The sequence below is a fragment of the Schistocerca serialis genome, chromosome 5 (genome assembly GCF_023864345.2).
Source record: "Schistocerca serialis cubense isolate TAMUIC-IGC-003099 chromosome 5, iqSchSeri2.2, whole genome shotgun sequence".
Lineage (NCBI taxonomy): Eukaryota > Metazoa > Arthropoda > Insecta > Orthoptera > Acrididae > Schistocerca > Schistocerca serialis.
Genome location: NC_064642.1, coordinates 372,947,995 through 372,974,246, shown reverse-complemented (window position 1 = coordinate 372,974,246; position 26,252 = coordinate 372,947,995). Strand labels below are relative to the sequence as shown.

Here is a 26,252-nt window from a genome sequence, read left to right as displayed (position 1 = left end):
AGAATCCTCGGATGGGGGCACACTTTCTGTAAAATAAACAATGAAATATTTCTAGAACCCTCTGTAATTAAGTATATACTACAAGGTTCATTCAATAATTAAAGAGACAAATCGGTCTGGGGAGAACCTGTTAGTAGGGCAAATATGGTACTTTTATGGCCTTAAGTTGGCATCACTGGAATGAGCCCTGATCAGCTGATGTGTCAATATTGTTTTGTTTACAACCTCAAAACTACATTTCAAGATGGAGAGTCCGCTTGAAACGTCTACATTATTTGAACAACGTTGTTATTCGTTTTTTACTTGCTGAAGGCGAGAAACCAGTGAATATATACTGTAGATCGTCTAAAGTTTATGGTGAATGTTGTATGAATCGTGCAAATTGTTACAAGTAGGTAGAGCAGTTCAAAAATGGTCGCGACTCAGTGACTGACGAACACCGTTCTGGCCGACCAGTTTAGTTTCAGCTCCTTCACTTGGAAGTCGAATTGATGACATTATTCGTGCAGACCGCCATGTGACTGAGGAAATGATAAGGTTCAAGTTAAGACTGGTACCGTTCATAACATTATCTGTAACAAGCTGAAGTACCGCAAACATGTGCAAGATGGGTCCCAAAGGAGTTGATGCGGATACACAAGGAAACAAGGTTGAGAGTGTGCATAGAACTAAAGGAACGTTAAGAAAGAGAATGTGAGCACTTCCTCAACAAAATTTTAACTTGTGATGGAACTTGGCTTCACCGTTGTGAGCCAGAATCAAAAAGACGAAACATGGAGTGGAAGCACACCAACTCGCCTGTCAAGAAAAAATTCAAAACCCAATCATCAGCAGGAAAAGTCATGTTGACGGTGTTTTGGGATGCTGAAGGTCCAATGTTTTGTGATTATCTTGAAGAGCAATGTACAATGAACAGCCAATTCTACTTGGATTTGCTTTTAAACAAGGTGAAGCCAGCCATGAGAGAGAGACGTCGTGGATCTCGGAGGAAAAGTGTGTGTCTGCAACAAGACAACACAGATCCTCATATTGCTTAACTAACCCGTGAAACCATCGACAAAATGGGCTGGAAAGTACTGTCTCATCCCTCTTACAGTCCTGATTAAGCACTTAATGATTTCCATATGTTTGATGCACTGAAGGAGGCATTACGTGGGAAGGGGCTACAGGACAACGAAGACGCGAAAAAGTTTGTGGGAAATTGGTTCAAACATCAAGATAAAGAGTTCCTTGCAGCCGGAATAAAACAGCTTGTAGCCCGTTGGAGCAAGTGCATAAATGTTGAAGGGGATTATGTTGAAAAGTAGAAAAAAATGGCTCTGAGCACCATGGGACTCAACTTCTGAGGTCATCAGTCCCCAAGAACTTAGAACTACTTAAGCCTGACTAACCTAAGGACGTGACACACATGCATGCCCGAGGTAGGATTCGAACCTGCGACCATAGCGGTCACTCGGTTCCAGACTGTAGCGCCTAGAACCGCTCGGCCACACCGGCCGGCTAAAAAAATTGAAAAAGTAATCTGTTGTAAAAATACATGCTTTTTTCACCAGACCAATTTGTATCTTTAATTATTGAATGACCCTCGTAGTTTTTGATAGGCCTACTTGAAGGTTTCCAGCAAGGCTAATCTGAGACTTAATTCTGACTCCGGATACACGCTGTTACAGCCGAGACTACGGCCCGCAGCGAATTCACTGGAGAACGTACAGAGCGACCGAGGCTCATCCGGCGCAACACGTGGACGAAACTGGAGGGCGAGATGATCACCGAGACGACGGCTCGCGCCGAGTACCAGCAGCACGACGTGGTCGAGAGGACGACGGCCGTGCGCAGGCGCAGTGACAACCTCACCGTTGGAGGAGGACAATTTGAGGTAGGCCTACTGTAGCGTTTCCTCTCTATCAAATAAATGCATGACGCACTATAACATGAACACACTAACCACGCAAGTTGAAGTTTGCGAAAGGTTGCAAGTGGAAGGCTACGTCGTACGAACTGCGAAGGTAGTGTCTAGCAGATTTAACCTGATTCTTCCCTACATCAGCAGGCAAAGACTTGCTCACCTCGTCACTTCTATAGCTGTCTCGATGTTCCCACTGAATTTCTTCTCCGTAGGCCGTGACTCCTACCGTGCGCTCTATAGACTATGAATTTTGGAATTGCTTTCAAGAATTCTGCTCCGATGTGTTACAATAAAGTCCGGATACATGGGATGCCACCTCATTTATTAATTCAAACCAAAATGAGGAATCTGCGTTTTCACTGTCAACACCATCTAAGAGCCAGTCTTAAATCAATAATTACACCGCGGAGTCTGATTATAGCCTTTCGAGCACCACTACATTCACAAAACAGTGGACGGAATCTTTATTCCGTTCTAATCGTCAGACTAGTCAGCATAAAACTTCAAATCATGTTCTTGAGCGAGAATTAGCACACGCGGTTTATACGTATTCACTATGTAGATGGCAGTACTAGACCAGGTATAAATGTTTCCCAAGCCAAAGTTAAACTTGACCCACTTTTAAGTGAACGAAACAAGCGCTCGCAGTGCACACATGGTCATAGACCCGGTACTGGGCTATCCTAACTCTTTCCCATTTGGCCAGGCAGGCTGCCTTCGTGGGTGGTCAGTTAAGTCCGCCAAACATTCGTAACATAAAATGAATTGTGTTATTAATCTTTGAAGGTCAGTTCTGAGTAATTGAAACTGTAGGTATATAGAAATCAGTGTAGATAAAATCTTCACCGTTGTCAGAAGAGTTTCTCAATAATTTATACATTAAATATTAATACTAGAAGTTGCTCGTCTCGGCGCCAAATCTAACATGGGATTCCCTGCTATCTATGGACGCTCCAGGACAACGCGGCCTACTCTCATAGCTTTCCCACACACTCTGTCCCTGCTGAATAACCACCTGTTATTTGCGGAGTGGGTAACTTCTCGCTCCCACCAGCAGGTCGCATAGATATACACTACTGGCCATTAAAATTGCTACACCACGAAGATGACGTACTACAGACGCGAAATTTAACCGACAGGAAGAAGATGCTGTGATATGCAAATGATTAGCTTTTCAGAGCATTCACAAAAGGTTGGCGCCGATGGCGACACCTACAACGTGCTGACATGAGGAAACTTTCCAACCGATTTCTCATACAGAAACAGCAGTTGACCGGCGTTGTCTGGTGAAACGTTGTTGTGATGCCTCGTGTAAGGAGCAGAAATGCGTACCATCACGTTTCCGACTTTGATAATGGTCGGATTGTAGCCTATCGCGATTGCGGTTTACCGTATCGCGACATTGCTGCTCGCGTTGGTCAAGATCCAATAACTGTTAGCAGAATGTGGAATCGGTGAGTTCAGGAGGGTAATACGGAACCCCATGCCGGATCCCAACGGCCTCGTATCACTAGCAGTCGAGACGACAGGCATCTTATCCGCATGGCTGTAACGGATCGTGCAACCACGTATCGATCCCTGAGTCAACAGACGGGGACGTTTGCAAGACAACAACCATCAGCACGAATAGTTCGACGACGTTTGCAGCAGCATCGACTATCAGCTCGGAGACCATGGCTGCAGTTACCCTTGACGCTGCATCACAAAAAGGAGCGCCTGCGATGGTGTACTCAACGCCGAACCTGGGTGCTCGAAAGCCAAAACGTCATTTTTTCGGATGAATCCAGGTTCTGTTTCAGCATCATGATGGTCGCATCCGTGTTTGGCGACATCGCGGTGAACGCACATTGGAAGCGTGTATTCGTCATCGCCATACTGGCGTATCAGCCGACGTGATGGTATGGGGTGCCATTGGTTACACGTCTCGGTCACCTCTTGTTCGCACTGACGGCACTTTGAACAGTGGACGTTACATTTCAGATGTGTTACGACCCGTGGCTCTACCCGTCATTCGATCCCTGCGAAACCTTACATTTCAGCAGGATAATGCGCGACCGCATGTTGCAGGTCCTGTACGGGCCTTTCTGGATACAGAAAATGTTCGACTGCTGCCCTGGCCGGCACATTCTCCAGATCTCTAACCAATGGAAAACATCTGGTCAATGGTTCCGAGCAACTGGATCGTCACAATACGCCAGTCACTACTCTTGATGAACATGGGCAGCTGTACCTGTACACGCCATCCATGCTCTGTTTGATTCAATGCCCAGGCGTATCAAGGCCGTTATTACGGCCAGAGGTGGTTGTTCTGGGTACTGATTTCTCAGGATCTATGCACCCAAATTGCGTGAAAATCTAATCACATGTCAGTTCTAATATAATATATAAGTCCAATGAATACCCGTTTATCATCTGCATTTCTTCTTGGTTGTGCAGTTTTAATGGCCAGTGGTGTAGTAGCATAAGTAGTTTCACACAATACAACAAATTACGGCCCGCAATATGGCATAAGATCCGAACTACGTTCTCCATTCAAGCACGTTTAAGAGACCACCAGCGTAGGTATCGCGCATTTAATGTGTCTGCCCTTGGCTTATGGATAGAAGTCCTCGAGGATAAGAGTAATGAGTAACCCTGTCCTTGATACACAACACCTCTCCTGTAGCATCTACCACTTGAACTTGTTGAGCATCTCCGTAACGCTCTCACGCCGACTAAACGATTCCGTGGTGGCGAAACGTGTCGCTCTTCGTTGTATCTTCTCTATCTCGTCTCTTAATCCTGCGTGGTAAGTATCTCAGACTGATGAGAAGTTCGCTGAAATTGGTCCAAGAAGTGTTTTGTAAGAGGCTTCTTTCGTGGATGTACTACATTTCCTTGACGATCTCTTCCTACTATTTCTTGTATGTGCTCATTCCACTTAGGTCGCTAACCTCCGCTAGACAGCCCACATTAGCACACCGCTTCCGTGACTCGGAGAGGCGCGCCGGCAGCGTATCGAATCCGTCCCGCGTATTAGTGACGTGGGCCAGTGTGCTGGCCAACCAGGATGTGGTCTTTAGGCGGTTTCTCACATTCGACTAAATGAATACTGATGTGGAAACCATGTCCCGCCTCAGTTGCACGATCCGAAAACATTTCGAAAATGGTTTCATACTTTCGCGTGAGATAAGACTAGACACAGACAGATGGGGTAGCAACATGAAGGGCATCCGGCCAGTCTACACCACTATAGTTGGAGTTACGAACAATGGCGGGCGAGGTTTGTTCTGCGAACCTACGTCACGCACCCTTCGACAGCTAATGAGCGTTCAGTAGTGTTCTGAGGACTCTGCTGTGAATGTTGTAGCCACTGCGAGATTTAAGCGTGATTGTAGCGAGCTATTTAGCGAATCTTTATTCGATTTGTTTCGAGTTGTCATCGCTGCTTGTAGTGGCAAGCAACAAATTCTACAGAAGCAAGCAAAAGATACAATTTGCAATATACAAGCTTTCTTCTAGCGCGAAGGACGTGCAATATATTCGCGCAGACTTAGTTGACACTCGGTGCAGTGGACGATAGGAGCGACCGTAAAGGCAGTTTCCATTTACAGTCGCTCCCATCAGCCATTCCCTGGAGTGTAAACTGAGTTTGCGCGAATATTACATGCGTACCGGAGCTGTTGCTTGGAACCGGCAACAACACAATTCCCGTTCTTGCTTAGATCAGCGCGAACCGCCATCGGTCGTGAATCTGACTGTAACATTGCAAAATCCATATCAACATTCAGACCCCGTGACGATACGGGATAAAGACCAGGAAAAATATTTCACTTCACCTCGCTCTGGGTATTTATTCCTAGGCATTTCACGGTGGTTACTGTATTCAATGATTTGTCGCCAATAGTGTAATCGACGATCTTTCGTATGTCTTTCCGCATTTCGCTACATGAAGACCTACGGGGGATAAATGATTGAGCAGGGACTGGCAGCTGGCCCTGAACATAAAGTAACATATTATGCGTAAATAGAGAAGGAGATTCATTACTGTTCGATTGCCTTATTGGTCAAAAATCTCTGGAGACAAAAACAATCGTAAAATACCTAGGACTAGCCCTCTGAAAAGTGAAACGACCACATAAAGTTAGTTGTAGCCAAAGTAGATTCCAGGTTGAGTTTCAATGAAAGAATCTCAAGGAAACATAAATTACAAACGAAGAAAGTGCCTTATAAAACATTTGCTGGACTGATTGGTACGTAGTTTTCACCATTCTGGGGCCCTTACCAAACAGGATTAAGGGGGACGTTCACGAAATTGACCGAAAATTTCGATTTTCAGTTTATTTTTTATATATTAGTAGAACTCATGGGCAATAAGTTCCTAAAGTTTCAACGATAAAACGGCTGAAACATAATTAAATTTGTGACGCGACGCTCCTGCCACGCCCACTTTTTAAAATAGCGCTTCACTACTAGCTCGGTGAGCAATGATTCCGTGGATTGCTTACAAGCAAACTTGCATAGGATACATGTAAAAGACTGTGGTATATGCTCTTTAGTTTTATAATCATCTGTGCCTCTGTTCCGTTTGTTAGAAACAATAACAGACCAGCTGCTTTGTTTTTGAAGAAATAATTCTCGTTTTGTCTTGTGTTACCGACGAAGATTGACGCACGTGTTCGATTCTTGCATTTAATGGAGGGTATGTAAGGACGATGAAGCTATTAGAAAGAATGGGCTTTAAAATAGCAAATTTCACTCAAGACATCTTGAGAGGAATAGATTTACAGCGCCTCTCTGCAGCTGAAAAGTCAACTGAACACCTGGTAAAGGAAATAAGGCTAAAAACAAGAAACCAGAAGAGAATCCTTGAAGGGAAAGAAGACCCTGAGACAAATCTGGGACATTCTGAAGAATGACATAAGAAAAACAACGTCAGGTTAAACTTTAAATCGGATTTCCTGAAAATTATGTTTTATAAGGTTTATGTACCTTTTTCTCAGAATCTACGACGGCTAGAATTATGTAATTTTGAACACTTATTTCTATTAACCGAATAAATGCTGTCCCAGGAGTAAATTTTGATATTCTGAGTGTAAGCTGGGATATGGGAATTTTGCATAAATTTTATACTGTACTTACAGAATTATAATTTTTTAAAAAATATTAAAATCCTCCTGTCCGATATATAAAAAAACTCATAGAGAAGTTTAGTATACACAAAGAGATTAAACGGAGAAAGTTTTGTAGAAATCTCTTGAAATGCAGTGAGATAAAACAGAGAAAGTTTTGAAGAAATCTCTTGAATAGTTTCTGTGAAAAGGTACACATGTTATTTTTTAAATAAAATCGATAAATTTCACTGAAAAAGTTAAATATATATAATACCAGCAACTTAACAGGAAATACGTTAATTTCATGTAAAGCTTGGTACAAAATTTCACAGCCGTGTCTTCAGAATTGTGAATTTGATGCACCTTTCGAATAATATGTGTTTTTCACGAACGTCTCCCCTCAATAAAAGAGAGAGCGAAGATTCACCGAAGAGCGGCACTTCGTCGCAGGATCATTTGGTCAACGCGATGCTCAATAAGGTTCAATGGCAGTCGCCAGAACAGAGGCACTGTGCAGCACGGAGAAGGTTACTGTTGATATTCCGAGAGAGTACGTTCAGAGAACCTGCCACATATGTCTCGCGAAATGACAACAAACAGAAAATGAGCAAAATTATAGCTCATGCCAATGATGATAGACAATCGTTCTTCTCACAATGGAACGAAGAAGCAGGGAAATGATACTGGTAACAGAGGTACCCTACACCACACACTGTAATGTGGCTTGCTGAGTGTCTGCAGCGTAAACGAAAAATGTTTGCAACGTAGCACTGTAGCTGAACAGTTTGATATACGATACTTGTGGTCTACCAACCTGCGAAACCGTCTCACATTAGCCTACAAATCCGCATACACGCCAGCGCATGCGCGCTATCGGACATTTTCAGTATCGTCTCCCTCTCTAAGGGATTAATTTAAACTTTCTTGTGAGGATAATGAAAGAGAAAAGACTTCTACAAAACGTATGCAGAAACTAATTACGTTTACTATTCGATCTAAGCGTAACGCTTAAAAGCACAGTCGTTTCATAGTAAACTACTTAAATGCCATTTTTATGGTGTTAAAATTCACAATATTTTCAGATAAAATTTTAGACACATGTCAAATTTACATTTTGTATGTGCATGGACACAGGGTTTTTAATATTCACGTCGATTAAGTCAAATTCTCGCGCAGGCACTGTAGTTTAAGTGGCTTCTATGGGCCAATTTGAGGTTGTTTCCCATCTTGATACACCACAGTTCTACGTCAAGCTGTCCCGACTTCCTCAACAGAACTGCGGTACGTTGTAAACAGCTACCGTTTACACCTCGTAGGCGTAAGTGTAGAAGCAGATGTAGCCCCTAGATCTACCTCTGCTCTGCATTCACAAGTGCCTTATGCGCATCTTCAAGTCCTTTATCACCAGCCGTAAATATTAAAGTTTTGTAAACCATTTAACCCATTCAGTATTTTGGAGTTCTGATCGTAGGATGGTCCTCGGCCTAAGTCGCCGTCTGCTGACGGGATAAGAGGTAAAGCTGGTGTGAATAACGCAGTGCTTAGCTAGGTATGGGGGTGGTACGCCCTCGCCTTCTTTCGACATCTGAACTGATTCACGCAGCCTGTTATAAGGCAAACACACAATTTAACAAGAACTCAGAACTATGGTGCGCCTTCTCATTTTTCATACTGACAGATTGTTGCCAGGCATGAAAACAGCGCCATCTGACGGAAAAAATCATAAATCTAAATCAGTATTGAACTCCAGACTTACGGATTTTGTACCCAACATTAACCGTGAAGCAGCATCAGTATTCGTCAACCACCAAAAGTTTTGCATCACCTCGGTTCCGAGAGTTCCGGAACCTGTACAGAAAATTGGAATAGAGATCAACATAAACATCATTTCCGTCCTTTTTATTGCTTATGAAAGCCACACATTGCATGTTGTACTACCATACAGCGAGACCTTCAGAGGTGGTGGTCCAGATTGCTGTACACACCGGTACCTCTAGTACCCAGTAGCACGTCCTCTTGCATTGTTGCATGGCTGTATTCGCCGTGGCATACTATCCACAAGTTCACCAACGCACTGTTGGTCCAGATTGTCCCATTCCTCAACGGCAGTTCGGCGTAGATCCCTCAGAGTAGTTGGTGGGTCATGTCGTCCATAAACAGCCTTTTCAATCTATCCTTGGCGTGTTCCATAGGGTTCATGTCTGGAGAACATTCGCCACTCCAGTCGAGCGACGTCGTTATCCTGAAGGAAATCATTCACAAGATGTCCATGATGGGGGCGCGAATTGTCGTCAGTGAAGACGAATGCCTCGCCAATATGCTGCTGATGTTGTTGCACTATGGGTCGTTGGATGGCATTCACGTATCGTACAGCCGTTAAAGCGCCTTCCATGACCACCAGCGGCGTACGTCGGCCCCACATAATGCCACCCCTAAACAGCAGGGACCCTCCACCTTGCTGCACTTGATGGACAGTGTGTCTAAGACGTTCAGCCTCATCGGGTTGCCTCCAAATACGTCTCAGACGATTGTCTGATTGAACGCATATGCGATACTCAGCGGTGAAGAGAACGTGATGCCAATCCTGAGCGGTCCGTTCAGCATGTTGTTGGATCCATCTGTACCGCGCTGCATGGTGTCATTGTTGCAAAGGTGGACCTCGTCATGGACGTTGGGAGTGAAGTTGTGCATCATGCATCCTATTGTGCTCAGTTTGAGTCGCAACACGACATCCTGTGACTTCACGAAAAGCATTATTCAACATCGTGGCGTTGGTGTCAGGGTTCCTCCGAGCCATAACCCGCCGGTAGCGGTCATCCACTGCAGTAGTAGCCCTTGGGCGGCCTGAGCAAGGTATGTCATCGACAGTTCCTGTCTCTCTGTATCTCCTCCACGTCCGAACAACATCGCTTTGGTTCACTCCGAGACGTCTGGACACTTCCCGTGGGAAAGCTCTTCCTAGCACAAAGTAGCAATGAGGACGCTACGAAACCGCCGTATTGACTGTCTAGGCACACAACAGGAGTCGTGTACCTCCTTCCTGGTGGAATGACTGGAACTGATGGGCTGTCGGATCCCCTCCGTCTAACAGGCGCTGCTCATGCATGTTTGTTTAGATCTTTGGGCGGATTTAGTGACATCTCTGAACAGTCAAAGCGACTGTGTCTTTGATACAATATCCACAGTCAACGTCTGTCTTCAGGAGCTCCTGGAACCGGAGTGCTGCAAAACTTTTTTGATGTGTGTATTATTAATAACTTCCGTGACCGTTGGGGAAATTCTTTAGAATTCGAAGTCATTGAGAATAAAGTTTATTCACAACTTGTATACAAACCATCCTGCAACAAAAAGGGTCGAAGGAAACGTAAAGAGGACTAGCTATGAAGGGAGGAACACAGGGTTGTAGCTTATTCCCCATGTTATTCAGACGGCTGCAGGCGGCACAAGATATAACACCTGCCACCACCCAGACTGGGAGGCGCCACTCCCCCCTCCCTCCGCCCCTCCGGGGGGAAAAATATGAGGACATTCGTAATATATTGATACTTCGCCAGAAGATCACGAGTATGACACTCACTCGTCTGGAAACCTGAGAGCTGTACACTAGCAGTATACGACCAAAAAGCCCCCATTCACATGTGTTAACATCCACTATAGAAACTGTAAAGATCAAATTAGACTAATAACCGCAAGCTAAGCGTGCCGAGCGAGTGACCCAGTGATTAAGACTCTGGGCTCGACCTCATCAGAGCGACTGGCGTTCAGGTATGTCCAGTCAACGATTGCACGTTAAGTTCTAATTTTTCTTCCGACTTTAGACAATCGTAAAGAGAATCTTTTTTTTTTTTCAGAATCTATTCGTGAACAGAAAGGAAAAAATTTGTAGTACATGGAACAATAAAAAGTCCTTTATGTCATGCTATTTGCAGTGATTTGCACGGAATTGATGTACATGTACAAGCAGATGTCGTCAACGACCTTGCCCACGTTCCACCAAAGAGGTCTACCACCGAAGTAACATAACAGAAAAAATAATCACAAAACATTGCAGAACTAAAGTCATGTTCTTCGAGTGTTATAATTTTATTTTGAAACACTGACATCAGTCATTCTAGTGTCGTTAGATATGTTAATTGTGTGATAATACATCTGTGTAAAAATGTAAAAGCAAGAATACTGCCTTATCCAGTTTCGCAACAGTCTATTGTTTGTCAAATATAAAAACATACAAAATTTCTTGCAACAGAGTTTCAAATCATTAACAATACACAAAAAATAATGAATAATATTAAAATATGGTGAAGGAAAGACGTTAAACCTTGTCACACAAACATCACGATCATCAACATCATCATCATCATCATCGCCATCGTTATCATAATCATCATTACCATCACTACTTTCAGGATGTGAAGATAAACTTAATTTTAATTTCTATTGATTTCAGGGGACCTCCCAACAAAAAGAAGACTTCAAACCGCTAACGTTTGAAAGGCCCGTTATAAAAAGACATCAGGACAATCTGTTAGTCGAAGGAGATATGTCATTCGAATCATCTACTCAGGTAGACTTTACTGAGAAGGTGGGTCGTAGAGAGAGCCCAACACGCAGAAGGACATGGACAAAACAGGATGGGGAACAATTCTTCGAAACAACAAGTGGGTCTGAATTTAAAAAACAAATGATCACCGAAGCTAGACAAGTACAAAAACATCACAAAGACAATTTGATACTAGAAGGAACGTTCAGCGGCACCCCTGTGAGTAGAGATGACTACAAAGTTACACGAGGAGAGCGAGCTGACGTAAAGAGACCAGAAGACAATCTTCGGCCAGAAGGAACTTTTGACGGTACTCCAAGATCACGAGACGATTACAAACCAGGAAAAGGTGAGAGGGCGAAGGTAAAGAAACCAAAAGACAACTTAAAAACAGAGGGAACATTTGAAGGCACCCCACGGTCAAAGGACGATTATAAGCCAACAACTGGTGAAAGAGAAGAGGTACGAAAACCTAAGGACAACCTAAAACCTGAGGGAAAATTTGAAGGAACTCCAAGGTCCAGAGACGACTACCACCCAACCAAAGGCGACAGAGCTGAAGTGAAAAAACCAAAGGATAACCTCAAACCAGAGGGAGAATTCGACATGACACCCAGATCAAAGGAGGAATTCAAACCTGTGACAGGAGAGAGAGCCGATGTTAAAAGACCCAAGGACAATCTTAGGCCTGAGGGCGACTTTGAACGGCCTGAACCAGAACGCTATGGGCCTGGGGAACGTCCCTCACCTGTCAGGCATCCCGACAACCTCAAGCTTGAGGGCGACTTTGAGCGCCCAGTGCTACAGAAGGTAGGTCCTGGCGAGAGAGCCGAAGTGAAGAGGCCAAAGGACAATCTGCGACCAGAAGGGGAGTTTGAACGGCCAGAGCATAAGAGGTATGGCCCTGGCGAGAGGCCAGAAATCGTGAGACATCCTGATAATTTGAAACTGGAAGGCGAGTTTGATCGTCCTGAACCAAAGAAAGTTGGTCCTGGGGAGAGGGCTGAAGTTAAGAAGCCTAAGGATAATCTTAAACCTGAGGGAGAGTTTGAACGCCCTGAACGGGAAAGGTATGGGCCTGGAGAGAGACCAACACCTGTCAGGCATCCTGACAACCTCAAGCTTGAGGGAGACTTTGAGCGCCCAGTGCCACAGAAGGTGGGACCTGGTGAGAGGGCCGAAGTCAAGAAACCAAAGGACAATCTCCGACCAGAAGGCGAGTTTGACACGTCTCCACGGTCAAGGGACGACTTCAAGCCAACAAGAGGTGAAAGGGCCGATGTCAAAAAGCCCAAGGACAATTTACGGCCTGAGGGCGACTTTGAGAGACCAGAGCCAGTGAGGTATGGTCCAGGAGAACGAGCTACACCAGTGAAACACCCTGACAATCTGAGGCTGGAGGGCGATTTCGAAAGGCCTGAGCCACAGAGGGTTGGGCCAGGAGAACGAGCAGATGTGAAGAAGCCCAAAGACAACTTGCGGCCTGAGGGTGATTTTGACGCCTCACCTCGTTCCAGAGATGACTTCAAGCCCACAAGAGGAGAGCGTGCTGATGTGAAGAGGCCAACTGACAATCTCAGGCCTGAGGGAGACTTTGAAGGAACTCCGAGATCCAGAGACGAGTTCAAGCCAACAAGAGGCGAGAGAGCTGATGTGAAGAAACCTAAAGACAATCTGCGCCCTGAGGGAGAATTCGAGAAGCGCCAGCCAGCGCCATATGGTCCAGGGGAGAGAGCTGAACCGGTCAGGCACCCAGACAACTTGAAGCTCGAGGGAGACTTCGAACGACCAACTCCACAGAAGGTAGGACCTGGTGAGCGAGCTCCAGTCAAGAAGCCTGAAGACAACCTGCGACCTGAGGGTGAGTTCGAAGGCACACCACGCTCAAGGGACGACTTCAGGCCAACGAGAGGAGATCGTGCAGATGTGCGAAAGCCAACAGACAACCTGAGACCCGAAGGCGAGTTTGAAGGTACTCCACGATCTAGGGACGACTTCAAGCCAACCAGGGGAGAAAGGGCAGATGTCAAGAAGCCAAAGGATAACCTACGTCCTGAGGGAGACTTTGAAAGGCCAGAGCCTGTGAGGTATGGACCTGGAGAGAGAACGGAACCTGTCAGGCATCCTGACAATTTGAAGCTTGAAGGCGACTTTGAACGGCCAACACCACAGAAGGTTGGTCCTGGAGAGAGGGCAGAGGTCAGAAAGCCCAAGGACAATCTGAAGATGGAGGGAGATTTCGAGGTACCAGAGAAACCACGATATGGGCCAGGTGAGCGAGCTCCCGTTGTCAAGCACAATGACAATCTGAGGCCAGAAGGAGAGTTTGGAGGACCAAGGTCGCGTGATGACTACACACCAACAAGGGGTGAGAGAGCACCAGTGGTGAGGCACGCCGATAACTTGAAGGTAGAAGGTGATTTTGTCGACTCTCGCACCAGAGACGACTATCAAGTGGTGAGAGGAGAGCGTCATGACATCGTTAAGAGAACAGACAATCTGAGGGTTGAAGGCACGATGGAAACACGCCGATCCAGAGACGACTATCAAGCAGTCAACATTGAGCGAGTTGAGATCAAGCGCTATGAGGACAATCTTCGGATGGAAGGAGAGTTCATTGACACCAGGAGGGATGACTATGTGGTGGTAAGAGGAGAACGTGCAGAAGTACGAAGACCGCAAGACAATCTCCGACCTGAAGGAGACTTTGAGGGCACACCTAGAAACAGAGATGACTACAAGCCAACGAGAGGAGAGCGCGCAGATGTGAAACGACCGACAGACAACCTACGCCCAGAAGGCGAGTTTGAAGGCACTCCACGATCCAGGGAGGAGTTCAAACCCATGAGGGGAGAGAGAGCCGATGTTAAAAGACCCAAGGACAATCTTAGGCCTGAGGGCGACTTTGAACGGCCTGAACCAGAACGCTATGGGCCTGGGGAACGTCCCTCACCTGTCAGGCATCCCGACAACCTCAAGCTTGAGGGCGACTTTGAGCGCCCAGTGCCACAGAAGGTAGGTCCTGGCGAGAGAGCCGAAGTGAAGAGGCCAAAGGACAATCTGCGACCAGAAGGGGAGTTTGAACGGCCAGAGTATAAGAGGTATGGCCCTGGCGAGAGGCCAGAAATCGTGAGACATCCTGATAATTTGAAACTGGAAGGCGAGTTTGATCGTCCTGAACCAAAGAAAGTTGGTCCTGGGGAGAGGGCTGAAGTTAAGAAGCCTAAGGATAATCTTAAACCTGAGGGAGAGTTTGAACGCCCTGAACGGGAAAGGTATGGGCCTGGAGAGAGACCAACACCTGTCAGGCATCCTGACAACCTCAAGCTTGAGGGAGACTTTGAGCGCCCAGTGCCACAGAAGGTGGGACCTGGTGAGAGGGCCGAAGTCAAGAAACCAAAGGACAATCTCCGACCAGAAGGCGAGTTTGACACGTCTCCACGGTCAAGGGACGACTTCAAGCCAACAAGAGGTGAAAGGGCCGATGTCAAAAAGCCCAAGGACAATTTACGGCCTGAGGGCGACTTTGAGAGACCAGAGCCAGTGAGGTATGGTCCAGGAGAACGAGCTACACCAGTGAAACACCCTGACAATCTGAGGCTGGAGGGCGATTTCGAAAGGCCTGAGCCACAGAGGGTTGGGCCAGGAGAACGAGCAGATGTGAAGAAGCCCAAAGACAACTTGCGGCCTGAGGGTGATTTTGACGCCTCACCTCGTTCCAGAGATGACTTCAAGCCCACAAGAGGAGAGCGTGCTGATGTGAAGAGGCCAACCGACAATCTCAGGCCTGAGGGAGACTTTGAAGGAACTCCGAGATCCAGAGACGAGTTCAAGCCAACAAGAGGCGAGAGAGCTGATGTGAAGAAACCTAAAGACAATCTGCGCCCTGAGGGAGAATTCGAGAAGCGCCAGCCAGCGCCATATGGTCCAGGGGAGAGAGCTGAACCGGTCAGGCACCCAGACAACTTGAAGCTCGAGGGAGACTTCGAACGACCAACTCCACAGAAGGTAGGACCTGGTGAGCGAGCTCCAGTCAAGAAGCCTGAAGACAACCTGCGACCTGAGGGTGAGTTCGAAGGCACACCACGCTCAAGGGACGACTTCAGGCCAACGAGAGGAGATCGTGCAGATGTGCGAAAGCCAACAGACAACCTGAGACCCGAAGGCGAGTTTGAAGGTACTCCACGATCTAGGGACGACTTCAAGCCAACCAGGGGAGAAAGGGCAGATGTCAAGAAGCCAAAGGATAACCTACGTCCTGAGGGAGACTTTGAAAGGCCAGAGCCTGTGAGGTATGGACCTGGAGAGAGAACGGAACCTGTCAGGCATCCTGACAATTTGAAGCTTGAAGGCGACTTTGAACGGCCAACACCACAGAAGGTTGGTCCTGGAGAGAGGGCAGAGGTCAGAAAGCCCAAGGACAATCTGAAGATGGAGGGAGATTTCGAGGTACCAGAGAAACCACGATATGGGCCAGGTGAGCGAGCTCCCGTTGTCAAGCACAATGACAATCTGAGGCCAGAAGGAGAGTTTGGAGGACCAAGGTCGCGTGATGACTACACACCAACAAGGGGTGAGAGAGCACCAGTGGTGAGGCACGCCGATAACTTGAAGGTAGAAGGTGATTTTGTCGACTCTCGCACCAGAGACGACTATCAAGTGGTGAGAGGAGAGCGTCATGACATCGTTAAGAGAACAGACAATCTGAGGGTTGAAGGCACGATGGAAACACGCCGATCCAGAGACGACTATCAAGCAGTCAACATTGAGCGAGTTGAGATCAAGCGCTATGAGGACAATCTTCGGATGGAAGGAGAGTTCATTGACACCAGGAGGGATGACTATGTGGTGGTAAGAGGAGAACGTGCAGAAGTACGAAGACCGCAAGACAATCTCCGACCTGAAGGAGACTTTGAGGGCACACCTAGAAACAGAGATGACTACAAGCCAACGAGAGGAGAGCGCGCAGATGTGAAACGACCGACAGACAACCTACGTCCAGAAGGCGAGTTTGAAGGCACTCCACGATCCAGGGAAGAGTTCAAACCCATGAGGGGAGAGAGAGCCGATGTTAAAAGACCCAAGGACAATCTTAGGCCTGAGGGCGACTTTGAACGGCCTGAACCAGAACGCTATGGGCCTGGGGAACGTCCCTCACCTGTCAGGCATCCCGACAACCTCAAGCTTGAGGGCGACTTTGAGCGCCCAGTGCCACAGAAGGTAGGTCCTGGCGAGAGAGCCGAAGTGAAGAGGCCAAAGGACAATCTGCGACCAGAAGGGGAGTTTGAACGGCCAGAGCATAAGAGGTATGGCCCTGGCGAGAGGCCAGAAATCGTGAGACATCCTGATAATTTGAAACTGGAAGGCGAGTTTGATCGTCCTGAACCAAAGAAAGTTGGTCCTGGGGAGAGGGCTGAAGTTAAGAAGCCTAAGGATAATCTTAAACCTGAGGGAGAGTTTGAACGCCCTGAACGGGAAAGGTATGGGCCTGGAGAGAGACCAACACCTGTCAGGCATCCTGACAACCTCAAGCTTGAGGGAGACTTTGAGCGCCCAGTGCCACAGAAGGTGGGACCTGGTGAGAGGGCCGAAGTCAAGAAACCAAAGGACAATCTCCGACCAGAAGGCGAGTTTGACACGTCTCCACGGTCAAGGGACGACTTCAAGCCAACAAGAGGTGAAAGGGCCGATGTCAAAAAGCCCAAGGACAATTTACGGCCTGAGGGCGACTTTGAGAGACCAGAGCCAGTGAGGTATGGTCCAGGAGAACGAGCTACACCAGTGAAACACCCTGACAATCTGAGGCTGGAGGGCGATTTCGAAAGGCCTGAGCCACAGAGGGTTGGGCCAGGAGAACGAGCAGATGTGAAGAAGCCCAAAGACAACTTGCGGCCTGAGGGTGATTTTGACGCCTCACCTCGTTCCAGAGATGACTTCAAGCCCACAAGAGGAGAGCGTGCTGATGTGAAGAGGCCAACCGACAATCTCAGGCCTGAGGGAGACTTTGAAGGAACTCCGAGATCCAGAGACGAGTTCAAGCCAACAAGAGGCGAGAGAGCTGATGTGAAGAAACCTAAAGACAATCTGCGCCCTGAGGGAGAATTCGAGAAGCGCCAGCCAGCGCCATATGGTCCAGGGGAGAGAGCTGAACCGGTCAGGCACCCAGACAACTTGAAGCTCGAGGGAGACTTCGAACGACCAACTCCACAGAAGGTAGGACCTGGTGAGCGAGCTCCAGTCAAGAAGCCTGAAGACAACCTGCGACCTGAGGGTGAGTTCGAAGGCACACCACGCTCAAGGGACGACTTCAGGCCAACGAGAGGAGATCGTGCAGATGTGCGAAAGCCAACAGACAACCTGAGACCCGAAGGCGAGTTTGAAGGTACTCCACGATCTAGGGACGACTTCAAGCCAACCAGGGGAGAAAGGGCAGATGTCAAGAAGCCAAAGGATAACCTACGTCCTGAGGGAGACTTTGAAAGGCCAGAGCCTGTGAGGTATGGACCTGGAGAGAGAACGGAACCTGTCAGGCATCCTGACAATTTGAAGCTTGAAGGCGACTTTGAACGGCCAACACCACAGAAGGTTGGTCCTGGAGAGAGGGCAGAGGTCAGAAAGCCCAAGGACAATCTGAAGATGGAGGGAGATTTCGAGGTACCAGAGAAACCACGATATGGGCCAGGTGAGCGAGCTCCCGTTGTCAAGCACAATGACAATCTGAGGCCAGAAGGAGAGTTTGGAGGACCAAGGTCGCGTGATGACTACACACCAACAAGGGGTGAGAGAGCACCAGTGGTGAGGCACGCCGATAACTTGAAGGTAGAAGGTGATTTTGTCGACTCTCGCACCAGAGACGACTATCAAGTGGTGAGAGGAGAGCGTCATGACATCGTTAAGAGAACAGACAATCTGAGGGTTGAAGGCACGATGGAAACACGCCGATCCAGAGACGACTATCAAGCAGTCAACATTGAGCGAGTTGAGATCAAGCGCTATGAGGACAATCTTCGGATGGAAGGAGAGTTCATTGACACCAGGAGGGATGACTATGTGGTGGTAAGAGGAGAACGTGCAGAAGTACGAAGACCGCAAGACAATCTCCGACCTGAAGGAGACTTTGAGGGCACACCTAGAAACAGAGATGACTACAAGCCAACGAGAGGAGAGCGCGCAGATGTGAAACGACCGACAGACAACCTACGTCCAGAAGGCGAGTTTGAAGGCACTCCACGATCCAGGGAAGAGTTCAAACCCATGAGGGGAGAGAGAGCCGATGTTAAAAGACCCAAGGACAATCTTAGGCCTGAGGGCGACTTTGAACGGCCTGAACCAGAACGCTATGGGCCTGGGGAACGTCCCTCACCTGTCAGGCATCCCGACAACCTCAAGCTTGAGGGCGACTTTGAGCGCCCAGTGCCACAGAAGGTAGGTCCTGGCGAGAGAGCCGAAGTGAAGAGGCCAAAGGACAATCTGCGACCAGAAGGGGAGTTTGAACGGCCAGAGTATAAGAGGTATGGCCCTGGCGAGAGGCCAGAAATCGTGAGACATCCTGATAATTTGAAACTGGAAGGCGAGTTTGATCGTCCTGAACCAAAGAAAGTTGGTCCTGGGGAGAGGGCTGAAGTTAAGAAGCCTAAGGATAATCTTAAACCTGAGGGAGAGTTTGAACGCCCTGAACGGGAAAGGTATGGGCCTGGAGAGAGACCAACACCTGTCAGGCATCCTGACAACCTCAAGCTTGAGGGAGACTTTGAGCGCCCAGTGCCACAGAAGGTGGGACCTGGTGAGAGGGCCGAAGTCAAGAAACCAAAGGACAATCTCCGACCAGAAGGCGAGTTTGACACGTCTCCACGGTCAAGGGACGACTTCAAGCCAACAAGAGGTGAAAGGGCCGATGTCAAAAAGCCCAAGGACAATTTACGGCCTGAGGGCGACTTTGAGAGACCAGAGCCAGTGAGGTATGGTCCAGGAGAACGAGCTACACCAGTGAAACACCCTGACAATCTGAGGCTGGAGGGCGATTTCGAAAGGCCTGAGCCACAGAGGGTTGGGCCAGGAGAACGAGCAGATGTGAAGAAGCCCAAAGACAACTTGCGGCCTGAGGGTGATTTTGACGCCTCACCTCGTTCCAGAGATGACTTCAAGCCCACAAGAGGAGAGCGTGCTGATGTGAAGAGGCCAACCGACAATCTCAGGCCTGAGGGAGACTTTGAAGGAACTCCGAGATCCAGAGACGAGTTCAAGCCAACAAGAGGCGAGAGAGCTGATGTGAAGAAACCTAAAGACAATCTGCGCCCTGAGGGAGAATTCGAGAAGCGCCAGCCAGCGCCATATGGTCCAGGGGAGAGAGCTGAACCGGTCAGGCACCCAGACAACTTGAAGCTCGAGGGAGACTTCGAACGACCAACTCCACAGAAGGTAGGACCTGGTGAGCGAGCTCCAGTCAAGAAGCCTGAAGACAACCTGCGACCTGAGGGTGAGTTCGAAGGCACACCACGCTCAAGGGACGACTTCAGGCCAACGAGAGGAGATCGTGCAGATGTGCGAAAGCCAACAGACAACCTGAGACCCGAAGGCGAGTTTGAAGGTACTCCACGATCTAGGGACGACTTCAAGCCAACCAGGGGAGAAAGGGCAGATGTCAAGAAGCCAAAGGATAACCTACGTCCTGAGGGAGACTTTGAAAGGCCAGAGCCTGTGAGGTATGGACCTGGAGAGAGAACGGAACCTGTCAGGCATCCTGACAATTTGAAGCTTGAAGGCGACTTTGAACGGCCAACACCACAGAAGGTTGGTCCTGGAGAGAGGGCAGAGGTCAGAAAGCCCAAGGACAATCTGAAGATGGAGGGAGATTTCGAGGTACCAGAGAAACCACGATATGGGCCAGGTGAGCGAGCTCCCGTTGTCAAGCACAATGACAATCTGAGGCCAGAAGGAGAGTTTGGAGGACCAAGGTCGCGTGATGACTACACACCAACAAGGGGTGAGAGAGCACCAGTGGTGAGGCACGCCGATAACTTGAAGGTAGAAGGTGATTTTGTCGACTCTCGCACCAGAGACGACTATCAAGTGGTGAGAGGAGAGCGTCATGACATCGTTAAGAGAACAGACAATCTGAGGGTTGAAGGCACGATGGAAACACGCCGATCCAGAGACGACTATCAAGCAGTCAACATTGAGCGAGTTGAGATCAAGCGCTATGAGGACAATCTTCGGATGGAAGGAGAGTTCATTGACACCAGGAGGGATGACTATGTGGTGGTAAGAGGAGAACGTGCAGAAGTACGAAGACCACAAGACAATCTCCGACCTGAGGGTGAATTTGAGGGCACACCTAAAAATAGAGTTGATTACAAACCAACAAGGGGAGAGCGTGCTGATGTAAAACGGCCTACAGACAACCTAAGACCAGAAGGTGAGTTTGAAGGCTCTCCACGGTCGAAGGAGGAGTTCAAACCCGTGAGAGGAGAAAGAGCCGATGTTAAAAGACCCAAGGACAATCTTAGGCCCGAGGGCGACTTTGAACGGCCTGAACCAGAACGCTATGGGCCTGGGGAACGTCCCTCACCTGTCAGGCATCCCGACAACCTCAAGCTTGAGGGCGACTTTGAGCGCCCAGTGCCACAGAAGGTAGGTCCTGGCGAGAGAGCCGAAGTGAAGAGGCCAAAGGACAATCTGCGACCAGAAGGGGAGTTTGAGCGACCAGAGCATAAAAAGTATGGCCCTGGCGAGAGGCCAGAAATCGTGAGACATCCTGATAATTTGAAACTGGAAGGCGAGTTTGATCGTCCTGAACCGAAGAAAGTAGGTCCAGGAGAGAGGGCTGAAGTTAAGAAGCCTAAGGATAATCTTAAACCTGAAGGAGAGTTTGAACGTCCTGAACGGGAAAGATATGGGCCTGGAGAGAGACCCTCACCTGTTAGGCATCCTGACAACCTCAAACTCGAAGGCGACTTTGAGAGAAGAGTGCCACAGAAGGTGGGACCTGGTGAGAGGGCCGAAGTCAAGAAGCCAAGGGATAATTTGCGGCCTGAAGGTGAATTTGAGCGACCTGAGAAGAAGGGATATGGTCCTGGTGAGAGGCCAGAAATCGTGAGGCATCCTGATAATTTGAAACTGGAAGGCGAGTTTGATCGTCCTGAACCGAAGAAAGTAGGTCCAGGAGAGAGGGCTGAAGTTAAGAAGCCTAAGGATAATCTTAAACCTGAAGGAGAGTTTGAACGTCCTGAACGGGAAAGATATGGGCCTGGAGAGAGACCCTCACCTGTTAGGCATCCTGACAACCTCAAACTCGAAGGCGACTTTGAGAGAAGAGTGCCACAGAAGGTGGGACCTGGTGAGAGGGCCGAAGTCAAGAAGCCAAGGGATAATTTGCGGCCTGAAGGTGAATTTGAGCGACCTGAGAAGAAGGGATATGGTCCTGGTGAGAGGCCAGAAATCGTGAGGCATCCTGATAATTTGAAACTGGAAGGCGAGTTTGATCGTCCTGAACCAAAGAAAGTTGGTCCTGGTGAGAGAGCTGAAGTTAAGAAACCGAAGGATAATTTGAAACCTGAAGGTGAGTTTGAGCGTCCTGAGCAAGTAAGGTATGGGCCTGGAGAGAGACCCTCTCCTGTCAGACATCCTGATAATCTCAAACTCGAGGGTGACTTTGAACGACGTGTGCCACAAAAGGTGGGACCTGGTGATCGGGCTGAGGTGAAGAAGCCAAAGGACAATCTCCGACCAGAAGGCGAGTTTGAGCGGCCAGAGCAAAAGAAATATGGTCCTGTCGAAAGACCTAAAATTGTGAAACATCCTGATAATTTGAAACTTGAAGGAGACTTTGATCGTCCAGAGCGACAGAAATTTGGCCCTGGACAGAGAGCTGATGTGAAGAAGCCAAAGGATAACCTGAAACCAGAAGGTCCCTTTGAGGGTTCACCTAGATCCAAAGATGAATTCAAACCAACCAAAGGTGAAAGATACGACGTTAAGAAACCTGTGGATAATCTGAAGCCTGAAGGGGAGTTTGAAAGCCGAAGGAAATCTAAGGACGAGTATACCATTGTACGTGGCGAAAGGGCCGATATTGTGAAACATACTGACAATCTCCGAATGGAGGGGTCGTTCGAAGAACGAAGGAGCAGAGACGATTATGCTGTTGTGAAAGGGGAGAGGACGGAAATTAAAAAGCATACTGACAATCTCAAAGTTGAAGGGAAGTTTGAGAGTAAACGTACACGTGATGACTACAATGTTGTTAAAGGTGAGAGGGCTGAAGTTGTAGTTCATCGAGACAATCTCAAGGTCGAAGGAACTTTTGAAGCTTCCCCCACAACGCGTGATGCTTTTAAGCCTACTACAGGAGACCGTGCAGAAGTTAAGAAGCATACTGACAATCTCAAAGTTGAAGGGCGCATTGACATCCACCGATCGCGAGACGATTACACTGTAGTAAAGGGAGAGCGTGCTGATATTAAGAGGTATGAGGATAACCTCCGTATAGAGGGAGACTTTACTGATAAACGCTCAAGCGATGATTTCAAACCAGTTAAAGGAGACAGGGCAGAAGTTAAAAAATACCAAGATAACCTTAAGTTGGAAGGTTCTTTTGAAGGAAGTCCAAGATCGAAAGACGATTTCAAACCAGGGGCTGGAGAGCGTCCTTCCATCCGAAAACCTCAAGACAATCTAAAAGTTGGTGGAGAGTTCCAGGGTAGAACAACCCAGAAATCGCAGTACACAGTCGTAAAAGGTGAGAGAGCCGAAGTCAAGAAACATGCTGACACGCTTTCTGTGGGAAGTGGCACAATGGACTTGAAAACGACAAGTAAAGATACTTTCCAAGGCCAGAGACGAGAATCGGCGTCATCTAGAGCTACAATCAATAAAAGACGGCATATGGATTCTCAGATTTCGCTCGGAGATGAAAATATTATTATAACTACGACCAACAGAGCTAACTATAAAACAGAAAAACGTGTATCGGATGTCGTTGATGGTGGAAAGACCATTCAGGACACTAAAAAGTCTACTACGACAGAAAAGAAGACGTTAGCCGACGGTACAGTTGTTACAATTACGAGAGAATGTACCGAAACTATGAGAGGCCAAGAAGCAAAGACTTCACAGACGAAGGTAACACAGCAAGAGGCGAGCTCTAAGAGTACTCTACTAACATCGTCAGTTGATAAAGTACAGCAACATTCGGCCCAACACGTGTCGGATAACAGGAAAATTTCGACATCCGAAAGCGCAACGCACATGTCAAAGCAAAATGCTTCACAAATTTCCAGATCCGAGAGTGCGACACATATGTCAAAGGCAAATGCTTCGCAGGTGTCAAGATCTGAGAGTGCGACACACTTGTCGAAGGTAAACGCTTCTCAGGTGTCAAAATCCGAAAGTGCGACACACATAGAAAAGACTAGCTCTTCGCGCATGACCCAGGAATCAGTATCGTCCACCAGTGAACGTACACTCCAGAGCCAACAGCATTCGTCTGTGAGTGAGACCACACGCGGAGGTTCAAGAACTCACGCTAGCAGCAGTGAGTTCATGGAGGCCATCAGCGGCTCGTCACCCGCCGGGAAGTCACCCGGGGATGCGGCCGTCGCCAAGACTGGCCATCACCGCAAGAGCATAATCTCATCCACGTCAGCAGACTTGAGCAACGCCGTGCTCCACCGGAAGAGCATGACAACGTCCACGGAAGCCCTGCACACCATCTCCACTGCAGCGTCCGCACAAAGAAAGAGCATCAGCAACCTGCACGAAACAGGCCAGTTTATCAGCAACTCGTCACAGAGCCAGGACAGGCGAAGCCTGAGTGCCCTGCACCGGCAGGGCCAGCAGACACGCGACAATGTCTCTTCGGTAATCAGTGTCGATCACCAGCACCAGCAGCACGGAGCTGTGCGACGCTCCTCGACCTACAACCAACAGCAGCAGCAGCAGCAGCACCAGAACCAGCTGTCCCGCACAGAACGAATCGTCCGACAAGATAACCTATCCGTGGGTGGAGGCATGTTCCACGGGCAAAGCGAAGCCAGGGCCTATGGAAACTTCATCAGCAATGGCAACAGCTCTACAGTGGTGCGAAACGAGCGTGTCACCAGGAGGTCCAATACGTCGCACATCAGCCTCGGCGACTCTTCATCCACCATAATCGCCTCGTCATACAAAAACGAATACGTTCCAAGGAACACAGGTCCTTGCCCCGCGAGTTTGCTCGACACTAAAGACTCGCCGTTCAAGCACAAACGCGACACTCCAAAGCACAAGTTCTATGCTCCAGTCGGTTCGAATTAATCTTTTTTACCCTTATGTTCCTCCGATACCGAGAGATACTTGCGGTTCGGACAGCCTTTCGCACAAGACTGTACAAGCAATGATTGCTTTGTAATTTTTGAAATCATAACCCTTAATAAACCGTAGCAACGTTCTCTTATTCCCCCTCCCCACAGACACAAACGTATACAAGGAACACGACGGCAATAATCTCCAGTATAGTGTTTCAACAGTATGTCTTGGGCCTTTACTGCCACATCCTCTTGTGCTAAAATGGGTATCGCGGTTCCTTATTCTTCCATTATTAATGCTAATAACCTTCTGGTGGCTAAACTGTGATAGTATGTAACCGTCCCTCGTTACACATTTGTTGATTGCCTTGGAAAGACAAATCTAACATAGTTATGTTGTAAGGATTTTTAACAACAGATGAAGATATATTTTATTAAAAATTTAGTGATTAGTAGAGCTTACTGGTTGTACTGTTTTTATAAGAACATTTTTATTCCCATGTTGCTGTCTTTAAAATGTTTATTTTAAACCTCATGATTAATACTGATTTTGCTTTGTGGTTACTTTCAAATCACGGTTGAGAGTTTGCCTATTTGCCTTTACTCGTTTGTAAACTTTAAAACATGACCTTTTTTAATCTGATTTACATGGATAATTTATTTCAATAAGTTTATTACAGAATTTTTCTGCTTTTGTTTATGACTAAGGTGCATTAATCGCTGTAGCATCAAACAAAAACAAAATAAAATTTTGTTGTACAAATATATGTGTAGTATTAACACATTTTACATGTAGATCCTACTTCTTTGATAAATCTATCTACACTTGTTTCAGAAAAATCCAAGAGAACTGCCTTCATCTGCTTATGTGAATACTGTCTCCAACTCACTAGGTTGTATATTCCCCTTCTACCGCGTCCCATCCAGTCTCTTCACTAATAAATTAATCAACAATGAATATTCCTTTAGTCATAAAATGCGCCAAATGGGCTTTTTGATCAGTTGTTGACCTTTCTGATAAGGTATCAAAAGCAACTCTCGAGCTTTCGCTGCAACGGTTAGCAAATTTCATGTTTAAATAAGGTATTCTTTTGAGAGTTCATTTCTTTGCTTTATATGGGAATATTTAGATTTTTATTCTCATGCACTGCACCCAAATTAATCTCACGTATGGCTGCAACTGTAAAATTTATAAGAAACTGTATTAAACACAAAAACATGTCTCGTTCACTTACATTCGTGTTCCAATATATTTCGTTAGTTCCATGTTCCATATATCATATTCACTGTTAACGTTATGAAGTCGACTGTGTCAGTTGAACAAAAGATTGTCTGACTGTTTCTGAAATTTTTTGTTCAACTGATACATGGCTACATTCTGAGCAATTACAGGTTGTTGACTGTATAAATTACTGGTTATTTCTATCCAA

The 26,252-nt window shown here is 47.4% G+C and overlaps 1 protein-coding gene across 2 annotated transcripts in view; it reads left to right on the top strand.

Moving 5' to 3' along the window:
* LOC126480859 (uncharacterized) overlaps positions 1-25,587 on the top strand; it is a 294,153-nt gene extending 268,566 nt beyond the window's left edge. For both annotated transcript variants that reach the window (XM_050104234.1, XM_050104233.1), the window contains 2 exons: positions 1,671-1,876; positions 11,447-25,587. In XM_050104234.1, the coding sequence (XP_049960191.1) occupies positions 1,671-1,876; positions 11,447-24,832 (13,592 nt within the window). In that variant the 3' untranslated portion in view covers positions 24,833-25,587. The remainder of the gene's footprint in view (positions 1-1,670; positions 1,877-11,446) is intronic.
* The last annotated feature ends 665 nt before the right edge of the window (positions 25,588-26,252 follow it).